The following is a 24950-nucleotide window of genomic DNA, read 5'->3' on the forward strand; positions in this document are numbered from 1 at the left end:
GGAGTATAAGAGCCCGCATTGCGCTCCTCCTTAGGCGGACCTTGGATTGTCAAGCCGCGTTACCCGGAAGCTGAATATTGTTACAGCTCCTTCTGCACGCCGCGACGAGCAAGTGGTGAGTCCCTCTTCCCACCCACTGATTCCTCCTCCAATGCTTTGATCGCCATCCCTCATTTTTGCTCCCTTCCTTAATTTTCAGCGTTGCCACATTCTGAGAATCTCCTCCTGGCAGCTGGACCCCCGAACAAACAACTGTAATTCGGTTCCGTTTTAATAGTAAATAGGAATTGTTCGTCTCCGATTCTGGTTAGTCTCCATGCTTAAATTGTTTCCTCCTTCACGACGCCGATCGGCTCACGTTCATTGCTCCCTCCCCCACTTTTATTCCTCACGTCACTGACAATTCGCCAATTCCATCTCGTAATAGGTCACCGCACAAGTAGACCACATCTCCTCAATAATGCGGTTAATTTCACCCCCTCAACTGCGGACAATTACCATCAAATTGCACGCTGTGGCTCGCCCACCGCTTTCTCACAGTCTATTTTACTGCGATCCAGGTGCTACCGCCTCGCTCACCTTTGTAAATTCATTGTGAGGTCCCTTTCTGAATTTTCGTCCTCAATTGGAAATTAGTTGTAGTTCCTTCGCTCTCACAACCGGCCTCCCTTGGCTCGTAATTCACTAAGGACATGTCGTGCATGACCACTGTCATTATTGAGTATTCTCAGTATCTGTAGGTTGTTTTAATGGAATTCTCCTCTCTCCTTCCATTTCTCCCCCTTTATATTTTTTTACAGGAATTGCACTCTCAGGCTTGTGTATTCCCTAGTCCTGATGATGATCTATGTATTGTTTGAATAGATCGAAACGTCGTCGACCCTATGTACAAACATGCATGTTAAACACATATGTTAAAATTGTGCATGACATTGTACTACCGTGAAAGCTTGCCCTTGAATCTCGTATTGGCTATAAGCTTCTCTCTTCAGCCTGATAAATGTCTTATATGTTTGACTGTTTGTAATTTTTGTTTAGTGTTGAAGGACGCAGGACTGTGTCCCACTCAATATTCTAACGTATGTCTAAATTATCTGTTTTTCTTGATCATTAAACCTCAATGTCCGGCTGGGCATTGCATAATTATATAGAGCCGATTCTGGTCTATATTTATTCCATACTAAATTGCTTTTGAAAGAGTTTAACTGTCACAGCCTCAAAGAAATTTTGGAAACGTAGTACTTTTTCGTGAAGTGTTCAATTTCCAGAATGCGACCGATTTAGCAGGCATAATTAAAATGTTGCCAACCCATTTTCAAGTATTTTTTTTCTCGTAGAATAATGCCTAAGAAGTCCAAAATGTAGATTAAAAAAAATAATTGTATGGTCTTGTCCATGCCGTCCAGTGATAATACAGTGGTATGTGAATTCCCATAATTGCACTTTTCTAACAGTTCATCTTCATTTTCTTCAGACCCCAAGACCAAAGATTGGCTGGCCAAGGTACTGGACCCCGTCTTCGGCTACCCCCAGTTCGTGCGCTTCAGCTGGAGTACCGCTCAGACAATATTGGACAGCAGAGCGGTGCCCGTGCACTGGTAAGTGAGGCCTATCACACGGTCTTTTCATCGATAAGTGGCCAGCCGCCTGGCCTATACTTGTTCCATGACCTCCCTTTCCAGGAGTGATAGCCCCTTTGTTACAGCAGATTGGATCTGGTGCGTGGTTTGGTCCTTTTGAGCCTTCTTGTCACCCATCACCACCTCAGTATCTTCTTCACCCCCTGAAATGTCTGTCTTGGGTAGTGGCTGGTGAGCTCTAGACTGGTTTTCAGGGCCGAACGGACTATCCCCACCCCCTGCCTTTCCACTTCCAGGATTTCTGTACCCTGATCACAAGCGGTCTCCTGTCTGGTGTGTCTAGCTTTCTCAGTCTCGAGATCTCGACTTGTCCTCTGAGAGGTGTGAATAATTCTGCCAATCAAGAGATCTCGAGTCGCCCAGGGCGGTGTGGATAATTCGCCTCGTGCAGTCATAAGACGCCCCATGTTAATTGTGTGCAGCTCAACACCACGTACCTGGTAAAGAAAATATTTGAGGGAGTAAAGTTTGAAATCTGTCCACAAGGAAACCTCTCTACTGAGAAAGTTAAAACCCACGAGAGCAGGAAGGGCCCGAGCCTACTGTGGGAGAGTCCGATACACATGGCACGCTTCGTTCATTGAACCCCATGGCACTGAATGGCATCCTTGTTTGCATTGCAATCTTGGCATCTTTCCATAGATTAACGCAATGATTGCCCACTCACCAAGCCATCTATTTGTTCCATTCACTTACAGCACTCCAACTTGTCATCTTTTCTTTGACTCTCTTCTGCACAGCTGTTCTCGTTAAGTGGATCTATAGACTCCTTACTGTTGCAGTCCTTGTCTTAGAGATTGCTAAAATGACCGGATATCCACGTTGGTCTTCTCTGTACTGAAGAAACCCTTTAAATAAGCCCTTTGAGCCCAATGGGCGTTGCGCGCCTGGAATCTCCTATAGGTGGATTCTTCTGTCCTCAGTGCATGTTTAACTCTAACAGAGACCCCTGTAATAGCAGAGCCGTGTGTGGTGCGCACCAGTACTGGAATACAATGTGGACTTGAGGTGCATTGGCAGAGCTGCACTGGCATAGCAGGGGGAGCTGTAGGACTCTGCACACAAGCACTGGAGTAGCATGTGGACCTGAGGTGTGCATTGAGGTGCATTGGCAGAGCTGTACTGGCATATCAGGGGGAGCTGTAGGACTGTACACAAGCACTGGAGTGGCGTACAGCACTGCAGGTCTGGATTGAGGTGCATTGGTAGAGCTGTACTGGCATAGCAGGGGGACCTGTAGGACTCTGTACACAAGCCCTAGAGTAGCGTACAGCACTGGATTGGGGCTCATTTGCAGAGCTGCACTCGCATATCAGGGGGAGCTGTAGGACTCTGTGCACAAGCCCTGGAGTGGCGTACAGCACTGCTGGTCTGGATTGAGGTGCATTGGCAGAGGTGTACTGGCATAGCAGGGAGCTGTAGGACTGTACACTAGCACTGGAGTGGCGTACAGCACTGCCGGTTTGGGTTGAGTTGCATTGGCAGAGCTGCACTGACATAGCAGGGGAGCTGTAGGACTCTGCACACAAGCACTGGAGTGGCGTACAGCACTGCCGGTTTGGGTTGAAGTGCATTGGTAGAGCTGTACTGGAATAGCAGGGGGAGCTGTAGGACTACACAAGCACTGGAGTCGCGTACAGCACTGCCGGTCTGGGTTGAGGTGCATTGGCAGAGCTGCTCTGACATAGCAGGGGAGCTGTAGGACTCTGCACACAAGCACTGGAGTGGCGTACAGCACTGCCGGTTTGGGTTGAAGTGCATTGGTAGAGCTGTACTGGAATAGCAGGGGGAGCTGTAGGACTACACAAGCACTGGAGTCGCGTACAGCACTGCCGGTCTGGGTTGAGGTGCATTGGCAGAGCTGCTCTGACATAGCAGGGGAGCTGTAGGACTCTGCACACAAGCACTGGAGTGGCGTACAGCACTGCCGGTTTGGGTTGAAGTGCATTGGTAGAGCTGTACTGGAATAGCAGGGGGAGCTGTAGGACTACACAAGCACTGGAGTCGCGTACAGCACTGCCGGTCTGGGTTGAGGTGCATTGGCAGAGCTGCACTGACATAGCAGGGGAGCTGTAGGACTCTGCACACAAGCACTGGAGTGGCGTACAGCACTGCCGGTTTGGGTTGAGTTGCATTGGCAGAGCTGCACTGGCATAGCAGGGGGAGCTGTAGGACTGTACACTAGCACTGGAGTGGCATGTGGACTTGAGATGCGGATTGAGGTGCATTGGCAGAGCTGCGTGTGGGTTTCTAACGTGGAGTGGCACATGGTGCGGCTTGTTGGATTCCTTTGCACTTGCAGACCGGTTCCTCAGTAGTGGATTGACCGGGTGTGTTGCTGGTTAGGATTTCAGTTCACTCACAAAGCAGCATATCGGTCCCAGTACTGCAGCAGCAAGGGTACAGCTGGCCATATTTTGGGTTCATTGGTGTATCTCTGTTTTGTGTCCAAGTCCCGGAATATCGGTGGCGGTGGAAAGCTGGGGTGAGATGCCCTCTGTTTGATGCCCTGTGGGTATTCGCTCGCCTGTGACAGAGGTGCCATGACACTGCCCCTCTCCCCCCGCCCCCTCCCCTTGATGGCCCAGGCTTCCACGTGCCACCCTGGCAGCCAAGCCGTGCTGCCCTCCACTTGTTGCTGTTGTCTGTTCTCTACGGCCTTGGAGCGTGTCCTCGCCAGCCTGTGCGGGAAGGAACGCGGATACATTTTTGTAACACTACTCGCCCCCTGGAACAAGGGACTGCTCAGTGCCGAGGCCGTCGTCGCTTCTTTTGTTTCACTTCACCCTCTGCTTGTGTGACCTTGTCTGCCAGCCTCCTAGCTAGAGCTACGCCGGGCCCAACCCCTCTCTGATGTGTGGACCACGGTCGTCTCCCGCCCCCTCCGTCTGAACCACTCCGTACTGTTCTAGCGCTCCGACTGCAGTGTCATCATTACAGCGCTCTGTTCAAGAACACTGCCCTCCAGAGTCGCCACATTTCACTCCAAATATGCTTTGTAGCTTTTTTATTCCTCATTTACAGAAATGCATTTTTCTTTTCTTTTTTTAGTCTCTGCAGCATCGGTTTCTAATATTATAAGCGCTTACTGATTGGGGACAAGGACTCTTGTTACCAGAGAGGCTGCGGGCTGCGTCATATCTCGTACATGAAGGGCACGTGTTCAGATGTAGGCAGAGCGGCCTTGGAACCTTCTAGAAGAGACGCCGAAACGAATACCCTCCGTTTCATGGAGGGTGGCTTCCAGATATCCATCCTTCACTTGTTTCCATGCCCACGCTCCTCACTAGACAAGCAAACCCTCCCCGAGTTGATGCCCTGATGTCTGCCTCTGGCCAGCTATGCCCTGCTTGGCCTCTAGTGTAATGCGCGGGACCCCACCCCTCTGCGCTAGGAAGCCTGGTTTCTCTGCGCAGCCACGGCTTTCCATCACGCCCCTTGTAGGTTGTTTGCCTACAGGATGCAGTGCTGTTGTATCCGTTTAAAGTTTGTAACCGTACTATATAAAATGTAGTAACACAACTTCATTAATAATAGCACGTATGAATAATTAATGTAACTATACACGGCTAAATTGTGTGTGCCCTGAGGGTGTTGCCTCCTAATCATGTTCATGAACAAAGGACTTATCCCTGGTTTTCAGACAGTCCACCCTAGGCGGCCATGACATAACCTCCTTTTTACCCACCCGCTCAACAAGAGTGGAGCTGGAGTCATCGGATCCCAAACGTTTTTGGAGCCGACTCTGAAGCGCCTGGAAGCTCTTCCTACAAAGAGATGTGCCATTGTGATGAGAATGGCCGCAACACTCTTGGTCATGCTCAGATCCTGTCAGCCATTCTGCGCATAGTCCATCCAAAAGGCCTGCATGGAAAGCCACAGTCACCCCGTCCAGTGGCCGTTGAATAAAGGATTGCCCGTTATTTTTTTAATTCTGGAAAAAGTAGTGCTGGGCAAGTAGAGGTGTTGGAACAGGTAGTTGCTGTTGTGAAATACGTGTTTTTTTTTTTATTTTACGAATATCAGACATAACATAAGCCTTTACATCTTGGCACATTACAACTCTTTTATTGCATTGCGTACTGTTACAAAGTAATGTACCACAATGTAAAGTACTTTTGTAATGTATATTTTTTACAACACATAGTTAAAAAAAAAAAAAAAAAACATAATTATCCTTAATTTATTTTCTGTAATAATGTGTAGATATATATTATTTTTTTCTTTTAACCTCTACTTACCTCTGAACTCTTTACCCCACCTGCGAACCCTACAAACTCCTTACCTCTTTACCCATCCCTGAACCCTAAAACCCTATTCCTCCCTTTACCAACCTGTGAACTCCAAAGTCTTTACTGCTGCCCATTCCTGAACCCTTAAACATCCCTTACCACTACCCACCCCTTCAACTCTATAAAAAAAAAAGAAAGTTGCTTCTTCCCTTTGCCTGTGATGTAAAGGCTTGTGAGTTGTAAAAGATTTGTAGTAAAGCTAGGTTGTTGTAAAAGTGCTTTGTAAATGTGAGATACCCTTTTATTCTTTCTGCATGTAAAATGTTTGCAAGGCTCGCGCTTTGCTCTAGTAGAAGAAAGTACAACTTCTTTTTTGCTCATCCCATTCACTCATCTCTGTGGCAAAGGGCTCTGCCGCCAGTCATCTTTGGAATGGATACATCTAACGTTCCTCGTTGGGGTAAAGACTCAGTGAGAATTCACCCTAAAGAGTCTGAAAATGTTATTGGAAGAGCTGAGCTTATTGAATCGTATGAATACATTGGGCAGACTTTAAATTGGCAGTTCCCTACTGTGGTGGTAGGACGGGGCTGGCCTTCCGCCTCTCGGCTGAGGATGGGGTAGGGTGGCATAGGAACAGTCTGACTCTTTATGCGGATCCTGGCCGCATGACCTCTCGCCGAAGACAGAATGGCTGCAGTGCCTAGAAACCGCATCGATGAGCCACGAGCGACCATGATTGTTTTCATGTCACAAATTGGTCCCGACTTCTGCCCCTGGGTTGGTGGGAAGAGGAGAGTTCAGCAGAGCAGAGGGCCCCGGAGAGACCGAGGAAGGGACGCCTGGTGTACCGGGCTCCTCGAGGGGTCGCGATGAACATGTCACAGTGAGCGTCTCCGACAGCTCTGCTGTCCCGGGGCAGACCCACACCAGCCCCGCGGGTCGGGGGGGGGGGGGGGGGGCATGGACAGGAGCCGGCGCTCTGCGCATCCGAGGCGGCGCTCGCCTCTATATTTAACCACTGTATTAAGGTGAAATAATGTGCTCCGACACCAGTATGACCTCCCCCCGAACGCGCTTCTCTTACACATTACTGCCGTCCTGTTCTCAATAGTGGCAGTGTTTCCGGTCTGTGGCTGCATACTTTGAGTCCGTACCCTTGCTCAGTGGAGCCAGTCGTGCGCATCAGCACAGACGTGTCTCCTCTCCAGATCTACCAGTTCTCCAGCGCTGGATCTTTTATTTGGCCGCACGGGTAACCCCTTACCCCGTTTTCGAGCGGAGTCCCACCGTGTGAGACTTCAACAAGCCTGAGAGGCTGTACACAGAACCAGTTCAGTAGCACATTCACCGCTGTTGAAAAGACCCAAGCTTCAGTAGTGAGGTAAGGGTGCGCTGTATTCTGGCATACCTTAGAAGACTGTCGCCATGGGGTTTGAGGGGGTCTCTGAACTGAGCTCTGCTTTTTAGCTCTTCAGATAAGGTTTTTTGAAAGACCTTTTTTTTTTCCTCCAGAAAATTGTCCCTGGATATCGTTTTGAAGCCTAGCAGCCCCCTGCTATCCACTAGAAGGTTTACTCTGAATTATTTTTGTTGTTTATTTAGTCAGGGAGATGCAACTGGTTGATGGCCCCATGTCTGAGCTTTTGAGCGAGGAAATAACTCTTATTAAATGATCATTGGCTGTAAAATCTGACAAACCCTCCACTGATATCAGAATATCCCTTAGGGGGGCTGCTCAGTCATAATGATGGCCCTCGGGGGATTCTGATGGTTACTTCGAACTGCAGATTCGTCCCCTTAAGAATATCCCAGGCACCCGACTGAAACTTTTTTTTTTTCCCCCCCATCAGTGCTCCTCGTATTCTATCAGGTGCAGTGCATGGCTCCACTGTAACTTCACACTGCCCCGGAAGTGACGGAGAGAAGCCGCATATAAGCACCACCTCTGTGCATGGACATCAGTTTCTAGGTTTCCACGCTTCTACATGTGGATCCGGAGCTCAACTCCCAACTTTTGTGGTTTTCCGACAACTGCAAATATTTTTTCAAGGACAGTGTGCCAAGGAAGATGCCCCGGACCCCAAAAAACAACGGCCGAAAACAAATGTTTATCATGGACCGGCCAAACTGTGGCTATGTGGCTCCTGTCATGACTCAGTTATGCAGCAAGTGCGGTGCCATGCGCCCGGAGGCAATCGGAGAGTCAAAGGAAAAGTTTTATTTTGCTGAGCATTAGAAGAGGGCACGTTTGAAATGGAGGTCCCGTCCAGGTCACCAGGCACATTATCGATCAGTCTTTTCTGCATGAAATTCCATTCCTGCTTGAAGTCTTCTAGTAAGTCGAGGTTGAAAAGGCACCATAAATGCCACAAACCCAGGTGGGGTATGTCCCCATTGCCCCACTGAGTCTGGCAAGAAGTCGCAAGGGTGGCCCTCGATGGTCCGGCTTCTTCTAACTCCTAGTCTTTCCCAATTTGGTCCCAGCGCGGCCTGAATTCCCGGTGTAATCTTCGACCCTGCAGCGTATGGCTGCTTCCAAGGAGGACATGCTGCAACCTTTCCGTGTGCTATTGGCTCCCTCAAGTGTGCCTTTGGGTCCTAGTGGGGCACTACCTGCCGGTCCTCCTCTGCCACCAGTTGTTCACCATTAACACCAGTTTCTGAGTCTGTACCAAAGCCGGTTCAGACTTCCACTGCAGTATTAGGGTCCATGCTAGTTGTTTTGTGCTGATGCTGGTACAATTGCAACATGTGTTTCTGAACCAAGTAATAATCCACATTTATAAAGCGCGAACAATCACCCGTAAGGGTCTCTAGGCGCTGGGGGCCGTCGGGAAGATTAAGCAAGCTATTGCCCAGAGTCACATGGTGCTGGGCTAATCTGCCGCCGGGGATCGAACTGTGATCCCTGGATTCCAGAGTCAGTTGCCCTGGCCGCAGCGCCACACTTCTTCAAGTCCAAGTCTGCTCACACCCGGCCTATGTTGCTCTATGATATATCTAAGGCACAACAAGCAGTTATGCAGCCAGCCACTCCCTCAACACCAGTAGTTTCGGAGGGTAGAGACCCTCTTTGGCATAAACTTCAATGCATAACCGATGTCCCCAACAACTCTGAGGAGGAGGCAGACAATCTGCTCTCCCCTCACTACACTGATGAAGGGCTTTAGTTACACTTGTAAAGTGCCAGTGAGCTGGATATCTCACTAGTGACAGAGCTGAACTCACCGCCGTGTTCACTAACGGAAGACAGTGCCTCAATTGCTAAGGTAGTGCGAGGAGCAGCAGAAGTGCTAGACTTGAATTTTTCTACTTGGGGAAACCAAGGCAATTTATGGACTGAAGTTCTTAAACTAGGTACAACTATATCTGAGCCACTATTACCATTCAACACTGTCCCTACGGTTATTAATTTCTACTTTGTCTAAGGCAGACTGAAGAACCAGAACCTTTTGGACCTAGCGGCGCAGGGTACGCCTTAATCTCCTTGGTTCTCCTGCTTAGCTACACAGAGACACGGGGACACTCTGTCGGCGTAAAAGATCAGATTTATTAGCTGCAGCTAGTACAGTTGTCCCAGAAGTACACGAGGTAGGTTCTCAGGAGACTGCCACTTCACTCTGTGGCGTACAATCTTTTATAGCATGTATGAAAAATATACATTAACCAAATACACACCCAGAGTACATAAGAAAGAGCCAATAAGGAAAGTTGGAAAATAGGACAGAACCAATAGGAAAAGTTTAAAAACAAGTGTCAGATGACTCGAAGAAGCCTTTCCTTCAACTGTGTTTTTCACCCCTCCTTCAAACTAATTCATTAACGGATCTACAACTAACTTGCAGGTGGCGAGATAGGTTTGTGTGTATTGGAGGACAGTTGTGAAACGAGAGAATGCTAGCAGAGGACCGCGAAGGCCAGACGATAAGATAAAGTCAGAAAAGAATAGTGTGAGCCAACAGATAGTTGAGACGGGGATTAGAAAAACCAGACAGGGATTAGTGTACTCGGCCAGACCTAACACCAGCTTTGCAAATGGAGGCAGAAGGGTAATTTTAACACAAAGCTTGCAGAAAAAGACTTCGACCGTCGTGCTGCCTGAGTGAGGGCAACACAAGATGGCGGCGGAGCACAAAATGGCGGGTCGATACGATCTCAATCGAAAATCGAAGTTCCTCAAGACTCATCCCCTCCCATCAGCGTACTTGTGGCCAGAGTCATAGAGCAGCCTCTGTTGACAGATTTCTTTTTTGACAAGACTCCACGCACCTAAAAGCCTTGAGGTGCCAAGATCCACAATTCGAATCAATCCAAATAATTTTCATTTGAACCCCATGGAGTGGGAGTCGAAATATATTAGAGAAAATGTTTCTCAGCTACCCTGGCTATACATTCTTTGATTGTGGTATGCCTTATGGGGAGGTACATCCATGCCTATGGGACATGGGCAGCAAGATCTTGTTGGCTGTTCCAGGAGCCGCCAGGAACCCGCTGGCCCAAATAATCCAAGGTGGTCGGGGCAAAACAAAGATGTGTGATTAAGGGTCTGAAAACCATCAACTGCATAGGCCTTGCTTTTCGAACTAGTGTAGCGCTTCAGATGTGATCAACAGAGATTTCTGACGATATCCAAGTGTTGCTTATAGACATGCTGTTCGATGAAACTGGATTCACATGCTTGAATCATTCCCAGTTGCCGAAGTGGGAGTCCCACTCTCCTATAATAAAGCAATGTGTATTGCTGCAGTGGACAGACTGGTAAAGAACAATTAGGTTTTATAGCCTATCTATGTCCTTTTTAAAGAAAAGGACCAAACTGTAAATTTTAGCCAATCTGGCTGCAGCTCCCTCTAGAACACTCTCAAAGTCTGTATTCTCTTTTGTTTCAAATCTGTTTATTAAACATATGACACAGGAAGAAATTCATCTGTATTCTCTTTGAGGGTGATTGGTTGTAGGAAATTGACACTTTAAAATAATCCACACCAATTGTTGTTCTGGTATTGTAAATGCGGTGCTCTTAAGATAGGGAGAGACACCCCACTCCCCAACACGCGATCAGTGATCACCAAAATAGTACAATCCTAGCCTCTAGCACACGCTAATGTAAAATTTACATGCAATTGAGTCATGTGTTCAACAGAACCACAATTGACTTTTTTGTTTCTTTCAATCTGTTGTTCAGTTGCAATGTCCTTAGCCACAAAGCCAGCACGTGTTTATTCGCACGATGGGAATTATCCTGATTCTGAGATTCACTTTTGGTGAATACGCTGGACACCATATATAACATTATTTTGATGGGCACACAATGAGGTAACACAATTGGGGGTAAGACATTTGTTTGATGTCACCCGTAGCACAAAGGAATATCTAAATATATAATGGAAAAAAGACTCTGGTTACAACGTACTATTGTTTAAGACATGCACTCTAGTTGCAAGATGCAGGTTTTTTGCATCATGCACATGGGTTTCCACACATGTTACACCATTAGGAATCTCAGAATCAGATGATGGTTCACACCAAAGTCACCACACTTGGATATGAACAATTGAAAGGTTAGGAGTTACATCACAAGGGAATATGTTTTCTGTATTCTTTTAGCCCAGAGGAAGTCGCAGGACAATTCTCACTGTGTGATGACACACATGTTGGCTTTGTGGCCAAGAACATTTCAACTGAACAACAAATTGAAAGAAATAAAACGTAAATTGTCGTTCTTTTGAACACATGAATGACTTGCATGTAAATTGTATATTAGCATGTGCTAGATGCTATGATTGCACTCACAAGAGAGGCTGAATCCCTCATATTTTCTACTGCACGTTGTGTGATGGGAGTCTCCTTGAGCTCTGCTCAAATTACAATTTTTCTCTTAGTTTTTCAGGGGAATTTACGTCCAAAAATCATCACTACTTCTACCTGCATTTTCTGACTGGACACTGAGAAGTTAGCCTGGTATATGCTGTCCCCTATTTAAAGTAGGCACCTTGCACCAGTCCAAACATCCCTTATGATGTATGAGGTCAAATTTAACCTTTAGAAAGCTATCCTAGTGGTAGCTGTGGAGAGCAGCCTTCAGGCTTAATCTTGAAGGAATGTAAAGCAGCTTGTTTTTTACCAGATTATCACCTTTAGTATTAATCAAATGAAAGGAGAACCACACAGTAGTTATAAAAATATGTATATATTAATATAACACTCTCTAGTATTCTCTACAAGAGGTTGCAACACAAAGCACACAATACTTTAGCAAAGAAACAGTTGTAAGTAGCACAATACACAGTGGGCTCCAGGGGGGAGACCAAACTATATACTAAAACAGTGGTATAAGAACCATGACTGGAGTCAAGACAGCATCTAGAACACGTAGAATCGCTGGGACCCCAATGAACCACGGTGAGTGGAAAGGGACCCCACGGAGGACAGGTGCAGTGTGCTAACACAACCGCGGTCTCTGTACAATTATATGGGGAAGTTGCGGTTACAATTTTTAAGGACCCTTCTCGGCGGACTTTGAGGAAACCCTTTGTAACTTTGGAGGTTGGAGAGCCACCCCACCCGTGGATACCAGAGTGCCCGAGTTACCTGTGGTGTCTGGAACGCGACCACGACCCCAAGTCTTGTTCCGACTGCCGGACCATGAATCTGAAGTCTTTGCGGGAGCGGTCCTGAAAGCTTCTTGAGGCCCGGCAGTCGAGGGATCGATCGCAGAGCCAATCCTCCTCCTTTTCCTTTTCTTCTCCTCCTCCTTTTCCTCTCCTCCTCTTCTTCGTCGCCTTCTCCTCCTTTTCCTCTTCTCCTCCTCCTCCTTTTCCTTTTCTTCTCCTCCTCCTCCGTTTAATGAAGTCCTCACTGACATTCCTTTTGGGCACCTGGTCCAGGCCTAACACAGGGGCTCCTGTGGATAGGATGAACGCCACCGCCCAGCTCCGAGCGACCCCTGTTTCCTCCCCCAACATCCCTCGCCTGAGAGCTTGGTGCTCCAAGCCTCAACGTCCAAATGCGCATTCCCTACCGCTCCACCTGATAGGGAATCCAAAAAGCTGTACAATCTTGGGAAGATGTTTTCTTCCTCAAGGTTGGGACTGCGGTGGGTAAACACCACGTCTGTTGGGCCATTACACCCACTCCATGTAGGATATGGTGGCGCAGGTTCTGCCCCAGTGCCCGGAGGAGGCCCGAGCCGTGCTCTCCCATGCAGTTGCCAAGGGGAGAGACGCAGCCAAGTTTACCATTCGCTGTGGACTGGACACCGCCGACTCGCTAGGCAGGACAATTTCAACATCGGTAGTCCTTCGCTACGCTTGGCTCAGGTCGACTGGTTTTTCAGGGGATGTCCAAGCTACCCTTATGGACATGCCCTTTGATGGCCGTCGCCTGTTGGGCGACAAGGCAGACACTTATTTTCATATCCCCGTCCTGCCGGTCCATCGGCGTTACCTGCGGTTCACGGTGGGTCACAAGCACTTTCAGTTTACCGTGCTCCCCTTTGGCCTTACCAGCGCCCTTCGGGTGTTCACAAAAGTGATGGTGGTGGTGGCAGCTCATCTGCGCAGATCAGGGTCTCCAGTCTTCCCCCTATCTCGACGACTGGCTGTTGAAGGCGGGCTTGCCCCAGACTGTCGTCTCCCACCTCCAGACTACGGCTGACCTCCTGCGTTCGCTTGGGTTCACCATCAACTTGCCGAAGTCACACCTGATTCTCTCTCAGAAGCTCCTTTTAATCGGAGCGGTTTTGGACACAACGCAGTTTCGGGTCTATCCTCCCGAGCAGCGAGTCCGAGATATTCGGGCTATGATTCCGATCTTTCAGCCATTATCCCGGGTTTCGGTCAGAATGACCCTGAGGCTTCTGGGCCTCATGACCTCCTGCATCCTGCTGGTAGATCATGCTAGGTGGCAAATGCTTGCTCTGCAGTGGGACCTGAAGTTCCAGTGGGCACAGCATCGTGATTGCGTTCAGATCTCTGAGGTCACTGCACGACAATTGCAGTGGTGGCTAACAAACCAGTATTAGGTCCCTGGCAGATCCCTCTCCCTTCCCCAGCTGGAGTTCACAGTGGTGACGGATGCATCCCTTCTGGGGTGGGTCGGCGACCTGGGAGAGGCGGAGATCAGTAGCCCCTGGTCTCCGGCAGAGTCCGGGCTCCTCATCAACCTTCTGGAGCTCTGGGCGATCCATCTTGTGCTAAAAGCATTCTTTCCCTCTGTCCGTGGAAGAGTAGTGCAGGTATTCACAGACCACACCACCGCCATGTGGTACTGCAACAACCTGGGTGGGGTCATGGACACTGTTGAGGCTCTCCCGACTCTGGACATGGCTGGAACATCAGGGCATATCCGTGGTGGTTCAACACCTGGCAGGTTCACTGAACGCAAGGGCGGAGAAACTCAAACGCAGGTGGATGATGGATCACGAATGGCGTCTTCACTCGGAGGTGGCGCAAGGTCTCTTTAAACAGTGGGGAGAGCATTGGTTAGGTCTATTCACCACCGAAGAGAACGCGCAATGTCAGCAATTCTGCATGTCGGAATTCTCAAGGCGGCACTCGCTAGGCGATGCTTTTCGACGCGAGTGGAGTTGCGGTCTTTTGTACGCCTTTTCGCATATACCACTTCTGCCTAGAGTGCTGAAGTTCAAGCGCGACCGGGCCCAAGTCATTTTTGTGGCTCCGGATTGGGCACAAAGAGTCTGGTATCCTGAATTGTTACACATGGCCATTGATCCTCCGATCAGACGGACTCTTCGGGAGGATCTTCTGTCGCAGCAGCAGGGGATGGTCCTCCACCCGAACCTGTCCAGCCTCCACCTCCTTGCGTGGAGATTGAGCGGCAACAGTTGACAGGCTTCGACCTTCCTCCTGAAGTCTTTGATGTTATCTTGGCAGTCTGGTGTCCCCCACTAGGACGGTATACGCCTGCAGATGGAATTAATTTGTGGCATGGTGCGCAGCAAAGGCTGTGGATACCCCCTTTCTGCCCCTCATTCTGAGGTTCTCTTGTTCCTCCATTCTTTGGCCCAGCAGGGCTGTGCTTCCTTAAGGGCATTACTCCTCTTTTTCCTCCTGTTCTTTGTAATGCCTCCGTGGGACTTGAACTGGGTTCTTACCTACCTTATGTGCGCTCCCTTTGAGCTGCTTCATAACTGTCCTCTCAGACGTCTTACTCTAAAGACTGCTTTTCTGGTTGCCATCACCTCTGCTCGTAGGATGAGTGAGCTGCAAGCCATTTCTTCAAAACCTCCTTTTCTGGCTGTTCATCCAGACAAGGTCGTCCTCAGGACTAGGCCTTCCATTCTTCCAAAGGTGGTTACTTCTTTCCACATTGGTCAAACTATCACTTTGCCCACCTTCTTTCTGCATCCTTCTAAGAAGGAAGAGAGGCTTCACCGTCTGCATCCAAAACGAGTGCTTCCATTTTATTTGGATCGCACAAAACAATTCTGGGTGGATGACCAGCTCTTTGTTGGCTACGTGGGCGCCTAAAAAGGTTGGGCCGTGCACAAATGGACCATCTCTTGATAGGTTGTTTTGTGCATTAAAGCTTGCTACTCTTTGGCAAAGAAGGAGCCTCGAGTGACTGTGCGCCCAGCTACCACTGTCAGGCATCTACGTAGGCATCTGTCAGGCAGCTACGTGGGCATCTCTGCACACGTTGATGAAACACTACTGCCTGGACAGGCAAGTCCAGAGAGAGATGACTTTTTTGGCTGTTCTGTTCTCCAGGACTTTCTGGTGTGAACTTAGTTCGCAGACCCACCTCCGGGGTTGGTATTGCTGGGGTATCTATTCTAAGGTAAGGAATCTATAACTAATTGTCTCTTTCAGATGAACCAGTTACTTACCTTTGCTAACGCTATATCTGTAAGAGACTCAGATTAGTTATAGATTCCTTACCACGCCACCCATTCTTCCCGTTCTGCGAACTGACTTCTAGAGTCAGGGAATCCCTTTCAGAGCCCTAGTTTTGTACACCAGTGGTTAGTGTCTTGCTTGGCTCTGCGCTTCTGGCGTGGAATGTCGTGTAAAAGAATTGACGTCAGCGCGCGAGGGCGGCGTCTAATTTCTACCGCGACATCATCCTGGCGACCACGATGCTAACGACTAACGCAGACCGATCGACGCCACCTTTCGACGCGCAGGGGTACCGCTGACAAAAAATTCTCCGGATCCAGTCTGACGTCTGGGGGTAATACTAAGTTGAGGAATCTATAACTAATCTGTCTCTTACAGATATATCGTTACCGAAGGTAAGTAACTTGTTATTTTGGCAAAATATATGGCAAGCAAGTACTTTTCTTGCTTGTTAGATGAAGTATGTGTAGTTGGCTTCAGGCCAATATACTTTTATGCTCCTCAATCCTGTGCCAGTCCAGAGTAAAGAAACGTGTGCATTAAAGCATATCTCTGTGGCATGTTCACTGGACTAAAATGATCTTTTTTTATTTACCAGACAACTGGACCTTAATTTGTTGAAAACAACTTCTAAGTGGTGCTCCTCAGGCCAACTATGTGATAACTGCACTTCTCATACTGGTTCTAAACGATATAGCAAATAATCTGCAAGATTCTCCCACTTGTTAAAGCTACATCTTTCAACCAGTGGTGCTTGGCTTATCAACCCTGGAAGAATTAATGCCTGTGTCTGCTGGTAAATTTTAACCTGCAGGTTACATGGTGAATAGGGCAGCCTGCTCATGACCCTAAAACCTATTTTACCAGGTCCTATTAGCCCTGTAGGATTATTTTCTTTTTTGCAATTTGTTTCTTGTGCATAATGGCAGAATTCATATTTACTGTCTCCTGTAGTTTTACGGAAGATATATTAGAATTATGCAGGTTTTTGGTAAAAAAAATAATGGGATGCTTTTGTGTAATAGGAGATGGATTGTTTTCTTGCATGAATCACCAAATAGCGGGACAGTCTATCAGTCAGGCAACCCTTCCTTTTCTTTTAGGTAAAAATGTTAGGTGGTTGGACCTTTGAAATATTCTTTCATTATTGTGGGTTGAGATGGGAGGGCCTTTGGTTAGTTGTGGCTTCCTGTGGTGAGTGATTCACATCATGTCTGGTTTTACACATTGGTGGTCAGTTTGAGAAGACCAGTACTTAAACTCTGCATGTTATACCTGCCCCACATCTAGCCTCCCCTATTTTCTGAAGGCCACAAGGAGATATTCTCCAGTATTGGGGTGTCTTTCATAGATTCACATGCTTGAATATTCCCCGTCGTCGAAGTGGGAGTCCCACGGTACATAACAAAGCAATGTAGTAATAACATAAGCCTATTAGGCCTACAGGAAAGAAAAAACCATAGAGTTTTCATGGATAGACAACTTGTCACCTTTATAACATATCACTGTCGTTATGTTCTAGGTCAAATCCAGCCACTCAGGCGTCCGCACCCTCTAGAACCCTCTCCCCAGAGACTCAGGCTCTCAGATTTTCTACCGCACGTCGTGTGAAGGGAGTCTCCCTGAGCTTGCTCAGTTTTTTTCATCTCATTTTTCACAGAGATTGAGTCTAGGATGTCTTCAACCAAGAAATCCCTCTTCAGACCTTGTGGGAGCTGTGGTAAACTGAGACTTCATTCTGAAGATCCTCACAAAAAATGTATTTATTGTTTGTATCCTGAACATTTGGTTAAGGGCTGTAAAATCTGTAAAACCTTCTCACAGAAAACTTTGAAGGACAGAGAGGGGCGTCTCCTTCTGTGGCTACAGAAGCTGAAGACTTCAGAAAATCCTGTTTCTGATGTGGAGAGTGTGTCTTCTATCCAAACTGCTCCCTCTTTCAAGAGGTCTTCTGACTCTCAAAAAGTTTCTCCTCGTCCAAAAATGGTGAAGAAACAGCATGGAGAACCTTCAACTTCAAGAGGGATGATTTCCCCCCACAGGAGTCTCTCTGTTTCCCTGACGCCCCCGAGATCTGATTCTCAGGCGTCTAAGACTCCAGCTGCGCAGTTTTTACCTCAAAAACTGCCTCTCTCGTCGACGAGTTCATCTAGCCTTCCTCCGTCGACGAGAGCTGCCGTCGTCGCACCTACATTGACGACCTCGGCATCTATGTCTCTGAAGACGGCAATGATCATGTCGTCGGCGTCTTCACCGTCGACGCTGGTATCTGTGAAGGTGAGACCCATCTCGTCGACGTTGCCTTTAACTTCGTCGTCGACGAGTATCAAGCATAAGAAAAAGCAGACATCGTCGACGAGTGCTTCGTCGTCGAAGGGTGCTTCGTCGTCGAAGGGTGCTTCGTCGTCGAAGGGTGCTTCGTCGTCGAAGGGTGCTTCGTCGTCGAAGGGTGCTTCGTCGTCGACGGTGGCTTCGTCGTCGAGAGCTGCTGCGTCGTCGACGGTGGCTTTGTCGTCGACGGTGGCTTTGTCGTCGACGGTGGCTTTGTCGTCGACGGTAGCCCAACGGCGAATTTCAGCAACGACCGCTACAGCTCCAAATCTGGCTTTAATACCATTGGACACATCAACCTCTCTACTCCAACGTCGACAATCGTCTCTGGAGACCCTCATGCCACTCAAACCACCTGTGCAACCTCCTGAGCTGCTGTTTTCATCTGACAATGATGAATATGAGGATGACAGATTTCGGCCTGCTCGCAGTCCTTCCGAGCTCTTGATTAAATGTCAGGACACTGATGATGATGATGAGGAGGATTTGCGACAAGAGGATCTCTCCTCTTATGACACGCATCCGGTTCCGCAACCTTCCATGGCACAATTGCCTTTAAGCCTGATTTCCAATTTGCAGTATATGCTTGATGATTATAATCGCCGTTTTCCACGGTCTGGGCATACCACTCCAACAACACCACAAACACCTCAACAATCTGTGTTTCATACGGAACCAGTAGTCACACCGACGCCAGTGACTCGTGAATAATCTCTTGGGGTTCCTCTTTTCACGCTTGAGGATGTTGTCGAGGACCAGGATGATGACGCTGACAAGGAGGAGGGTGAGCTGGACGATGCTTCCCTCCTTTCTGACTGGGACAACTATCAGATCCAAACACCTTCTCCCGCTGATCCCGCTCCTTTGGATTCTCCCCCAGTTGACATTGGTGGTTTCCATTTGCTCATGGAGAGAGCAGCTACAAGATTTCACCTCCCTATGACGACTAGAGAGGAAGATTGTTTTTTATATGACTTTAAGGACCAACCTCAAAAGCAGGTCCGCTGCATTCCAATCATTAATTTCATATGGCAAGAGGGCCTTAAAATAATGCTAACCCCTAATTCGATTCCAGCCATCCTTCCTAGGATCGACAAGAAATACAAGGCTCCTCCAAATTCTCCTGCCTGTTTGACTTCGCAAACGAAGCCTGATTCTATCATCACTCAGGCAGCCCAACGCCGATCCAGAAATCCTTCATTGCCTGTGTCGGCACCTCCAGATCGCGAAGGTCGCAGACTGGATGGTATAGGGAAAACATTTTCCACTATGGCGGCGGCAACGGTACGCGCCGCCAATTCTTTGGCGATCTTAGGCCGCTACGATCGCCAAATGTGGTCGGACATTTCATCTTTGATCAATCTTATTCCCGAATCATCCAGACCAGAGGCTTTGAAGATTCTCCAAGAGGGAGAAAGAATTTCTTCGGAGATTATAGATTGCATTGATGTGTCCTCCTCTGGCTTCCGTCTTTTGGCGGGCGCTGCAGTCCTCAGGCGTCAGGGCTGGTTACGGGCCACGTCCTTTCGTCAAGAGGTGCAAACGAAGATCCTGGACATGCCTTACGACGGCGAATCCCTTTTCGGCCAACATATAGATGATGCCCTTCAAGCAATCAAAAAGGACACTGACACAGCTCGTGCTCTAGGGTCTTTACAATTCAAAAAACAGCCATTTCGAGGCGTAAGAGGTCGTGGTTCCTCTTCTTCCTTTCGAGGCAATTCCAACCAGTACAGGCAAGGACAAGGCCGCTACTCCTCGCAGAACCAACAATCGTATCGGCAGCAAAATTCCTCCAATTACAGGCAATACAGAGGCAAATCTTCCTACAGAGGAAAGGATTCCTCAAAGAAACAATGACTCTCCTAACCCTCACTCACGGACTCCTCCAAAACTTGGAGGTCGAATCTCCCGCTTCTTCTGCAAATGGTCGCAAATCACCACAGATCGATGGGTTCTCGATCTTGTGCGCAGGGGACACGCTTTGGAATTCATAAAGATTCCTCCAAATACTCCACCAAGAGGTCCCCCTCCTGCACATTTGAAGGAGCTTTTGATTCAGCTAAACATCTTATTGAGAAAGGGCGCGATCGAAGTGGTGCCAAAACTACAGAAGGGCAGGGGGTTCTACTCAAGGTTTTTCCTTATTCAGAAGAAGTCGGGAGAATGGCGTCCCATTTTGGATTTGAGAGCCCTGAACAAATTTATCAAGACACAAACGTTTCGCATGTTGTCCCTACAAGAGGTCCTTCCTCTTCTCTCTCACGGAGGTTTCATGACAACCCTAGATCTACAAGATGCTTACTTTCATCTTACCATCTTGCCAAGACACAAAGTTCCTCCGATTCAGGGTGGCTGGACAGGATTTTCAATTCAAAGTCCTGCCGTACGGCCTTCGTTCGGCTCCCCGAGTGTTCACAAAAGTCCTTGCACCGGTGGCAGCTTACCTTCGCCTTCAGGGAGTCCAAATCTTTCCCTACCTAGACGACTGCCTTCTGAAGGCAAAGTCCTTCGAACTAGCGTCAACACAAACCCGGGTGTGCAGCTCCCTGTTCCAATCTCTGGGCCTCACGCTGAACTTGGAAAAATCTCAGTTGCACCCAGCTCAAAACAGACTGTTCTTGGGAGCCATTCTGGATACAACTCTAGGGAAAGCTTTTGTGTCGCATGAACGACGACAACGTCTTCGCAATCTAGCGGCCTCTATCCATCTAAAAGAGTTCGTTTCTGTCCGACAGTTGAAGTCATTCCTAGGGATGTTGTCCTCCTGCATTCCTCTAGTCCCTCACTGCCGCCTGAAGATGAGACCTGTCCAAGAAGAACTGGACAAGCAATGGGCTCAGGTCTCCGGCAATTTCAACGACCTAGTCAGAGTTACTCCTCGCCTCAGAAAGGCTCTTCTATGGTGGACTCACGAAGAACATGTCTCCTCGGGGCGTCTTTTTCTGGCGGACTCTCCACAATTCACCCTCACCACCGACGCCTCTCTCGAAGGTTGGGGCGCTCACCTGCAGGGTCTTACTGTCAAAGGCAGGTGGTCTGTTCATCAAAAGACAAGACACATCAACCTGTTAGAATTACTGGCCATCTTTCTGGCTCTGAAAGCTTTCCGAAGCATCATTTATGGAAGCACGGTATTGATCAGAACGGACAACACAACGTGCATGCATTATATCAACAAACAAGGAGGCACGAGGTCCGTTCTGTTGTCCCTTCAGACCCAAAGGATTTGGAATTGGGCGATTCAACACCACATCGCCCTCACTGCAGTCCATGTTCCGGGAGCGTCCAACATACTCGCGGATTCCCTAAGCAGATCCTCCACGACCAATCACGAATGGGAATTACACCAACCCATTCTGGATCGCATATTCCAGCTATGGGGTCCCCCGAATCGGGATCTCTTCGCAACCTACCTGAACCGGAAATGCCAGTTCTACGCAAGTTGGCTTCCCCAACCAAAGTCATGCGGGAATGACTTTTTGATGAACTGGTCCAAAATTTATGCTTACGCCTTTCCACCGATACCTTTAGTCCCCAAGGTCCTACGGAAAATGAGGAGAGAACCCTGTCGGCTCATCTTAATAGCCCCCCGATGGCCTCGACAAATATGGTTCACGGAGCTGCTGCTTCTGTCTCAGTGCGACCCAATCATGCTTCGTCCTCTTCCGAATCTCTTGACCATGGAACACGGTCAAATTTGCCATCCCGATCCTGCGTCTCTACACTTAGCAGCTTGGAACCTGAGTACTTTGAATTTGTGAATATGGACATCCCTGTGGAATGCAGAGAAGTATTAGCAAAGGCTAGAGCTCCCTCGACTGTAAAAACTTACAAACTCAAATGAAAACGCTTTTGTTCCTGGTGCAGTGATGTCAAAATTCATCCTATCCATTCCAAGCCTGAACAACTACTACCTTTCTTTTTGCACCTCGCAAAATCAGGCCTGTCATATGCTACCCTTAAGGTCTTTTTAGCAGCGATCTCACGATTCCGCCAAGATGGCTCGAACTCCCTTTACTCGTCAAGAGTAATGAAACAATTCTTCAAGGGACTGTTTCGTATGTTTCCTCCGATACGTCGGCCTCCTCCTCCTTGGCATCTAAACATGGTATTGGCGCAGCTGATGAAATCGCCTTTCGAGCCTATACATAAGGCCAGCCTCAAACATGTCACCTGGAAGACTTCTCTTCTCCTGGCGCTTACATCCTCTCGCCGGGTCAGTGACTTGCAAGCCTTTACCATTAACCCTCCTTTTCTTCAATTTACTAAAGACTCTGTTCTGCTTCGCACCAATCCGGCCTATATCCCGAAGGTGCCATCTGATTTCCACCTCAATCAGCCGGTTGTTTTGAAAACATTTTTTCCTAATCCTCAGACGTTTGCAGAAAAATCACTTCATTCTTTAGATATCAAGAGATGTCTCAAATTCTATCTTCAGAGAACTGCCGCCATTCGAAAAACTGACCAACTCTTTGTCGCCTACGGGCGCATGCGGCAAGGTCATCCTGTCACCAAACCATCTATAGCACGTTGGATATCCTCTGCTATTGCCTTTTGCCATCAACAAGCAGGAAAACCTCTCGCTGCTGCTGTGAAAGCGCACTCCACAAGGAAGGTTTCTTCTTACACTGCGCTGTTTGCTGGAGTTCCTCTTAAAGCCATCTGTAAAGCGGCGACATGGTCCAGCAGACACACCTTTACGAGACACTACTGTCTGGATGCTGCAGACAACACGGATACAGCTGTGGTACAGGCAGTCCTTCGTAATCTTTTTCAATAAGGTGAGCCTCTGTTGCTTCCCTCCTCCTGCATACAAGGTACTTTTATTTCTTTATATATTTATGTATAAGATGTTATATATATATATATATATATATATATATATATATATATATATATATATACTAATATATATACTAATATATATAGATAGACATAGATTTTATGCATATAATCTTTGCACTGTCTATACTACTATCTGGCTTCTTCTGTACCTTGTATTATTCTGCTACTACTGCTCACTACTCTTATTCAAGCATGTGAATCTATGAAAGACACCCCAATACTGGAGAAGAACAAAAGTTACTTACCTGTAAACTGTGGTTCTCCAGTATTGGTGTCTTTCATAGATTCACATGCGACCCACCCACCTCCCCTCAGAGGCTCTTCCTTGTATTTGACTTTGTCACTCTTGTGCTACGAAAATCTGAGAGCCTGAGTCTCTGGGGAGAGGGTTCTAGAGGGTGCGGACGCCTGATTGGCTGGATTTGACCTAGAACATAACGACAGTGATATGTTATAAAGGTGACAAGTTGTCTATCCATAAACTCTATGGTTTTTTCTTTCCTGTAGGCCTAATAGGCTTATGTTATTACTACATTGCTTTGTTATGTACCGTGGGACTCCCACTTCGACGACGGGGAATATTCAAGCATGTGAATCTATGAAAGACACCAATACTGGAGAACCACAGTTTACAGGTAAGTAACTTTTGTTCTTCTTTCCCATAGTTGAGTGCACATTCACACACTCAGGAGTGCATATGCTTTCAGCAGCTGCCCATGTGTTTGTTTTGACTTGGCTTTTTCTCTGGGCAGGGATGACAGCGACGAGGAAGACGATAAGGAGACCAAGAAGAACGCTGCTGCCATGCTCTTGTACTTCCCTAAGAAGGACACTGGGAAGCGCCAGCCACACCGCTTTTTTCACGAGAGGAAGTTGGAGGCAGTTTCTGATCTGTGAGTGTCCACTGTCCCCTTCACTACATCACTGACCTATGCATCCTGGAACGGAAGAATTTGGTATTACAGCGCTGTCATCAACTGCTGCGCTTAGAAGACTGTGTAATAGTGGAAGATGTTTGGTCACACAGACCAGCTCATGTCTGGGAGCTGTGGCCAGTGGGTATCCTGAAACCAAAACATAAGCCAGTGCTGCCCTTTGAAATGGTTGTGTGCATCCAGGACTTTGGCATTGGCATGTAGGACTCTGACCCCGGCATGTAGAGCTCACAAATGGAGGACGTTTTTCCAGCACTCTTAAATTTCATCAGCAAAGTGCATATGAACCAAATGTTAACTGGACTGTTTGAGGTGGTCTTTCAGCAGTGTGGTTTAAGCACCACCAACCTGAAGGGTGAAACATGATTTTGTGTTCTGATGCACATACGAGCATCTTCCTGTCAAGATTCTCATTAACATTGTACTTATTCACTGATTTCATGTTCTTTTAAACTAGAATTCTCATTTGCATATCCTAGTTATGGGTTACACTTTGCTGTTCCAATCAATTTATTTAATTGCTGGGAAAAAGCTTAATAAAATGTTCATATACAAGTTCTTCTCTGAAGATAATTTTTGAAGCAAGGGACAGTGGGACCATAGGATTAGTTGCTCTTATCTGATGTTTAAGCTCTTTGGAATTTCATAACCAAATCAGTAATACTCTGCATAGTTTGCTTGTCTTAATATTTTGCTTTCCACTCATTAAGTCGCGCATCTTTCTAGATTCGGAAAACATTACCCCATTGTTAGAAATTGGGGGTCTCTAGTTGGCAGAGGTAGGTACCTTTGTCCAAATAGGGACCCTTGCTTCTAGTCAGGGTAAGGGGGATACACACGTTGGATAACCCCTGCTCACCCCTTGGTAGCTTGGCACGAGCAGACAGGCTTATCCCAAAGGCAATGTGTAGAGTATTTGTACCAACACTCATAGAAACACAGTAATAACACCACAAATGGACACCACACCGGTTTAGAAATGTAAAGTATCTTTATATAAACTTAAGACCAAAACGACAAAAATCCAACTGACTTTCAAAAGGTTTTAGCAACTGAGTTCTTAGAAAACTCTGGTTGCATGATTTCTTGCAAAGTACCTGT

General features: G+C 47.6%; 1 protein-coding gene across 1 annotated transcript in view; it reads left to right on the forward strand.

Moving 5' to 3' along the window:
- RNASEH2A (ribonuclease H2 subunit A) overlaps positions 1 to 24404 on the forward strand; it is a 64652-nt gene extending 40248 nt beyond the window's left edge. The window contains exons 7-8 of the mRNA XM_085654475.1: positions 1475 to 1598; positions 23667 to 24404. Coding sequence (XP_085510601.1) covers positions 1475 to 1598; positions 23667 to 23811 — 269 coding nt within the window. The 3' untranslated portion in view covers positions 23812 to 24404. The remainder of the gene's footprint in view (positions 1 to 1474; positions 1599 to 23666) is intronic.
- Positions 24405 to 24950: the final 546 nt, after the last annotated feature.

This window comes from Triturus cristatus, chromosome 4_1 (genome assembly GCF_964204655.1).
Source record: "Triturus cristatus chromosome 4_1, aTriCri1.1, whole genome shotgun sequence".
In the NCBI taxonomy this organism is placed as follows: Eukaryota; Metazoa; Chordata; class Amphibia; order Caudata; family Salamandridae; genus Triturus; species Triturus cristatus.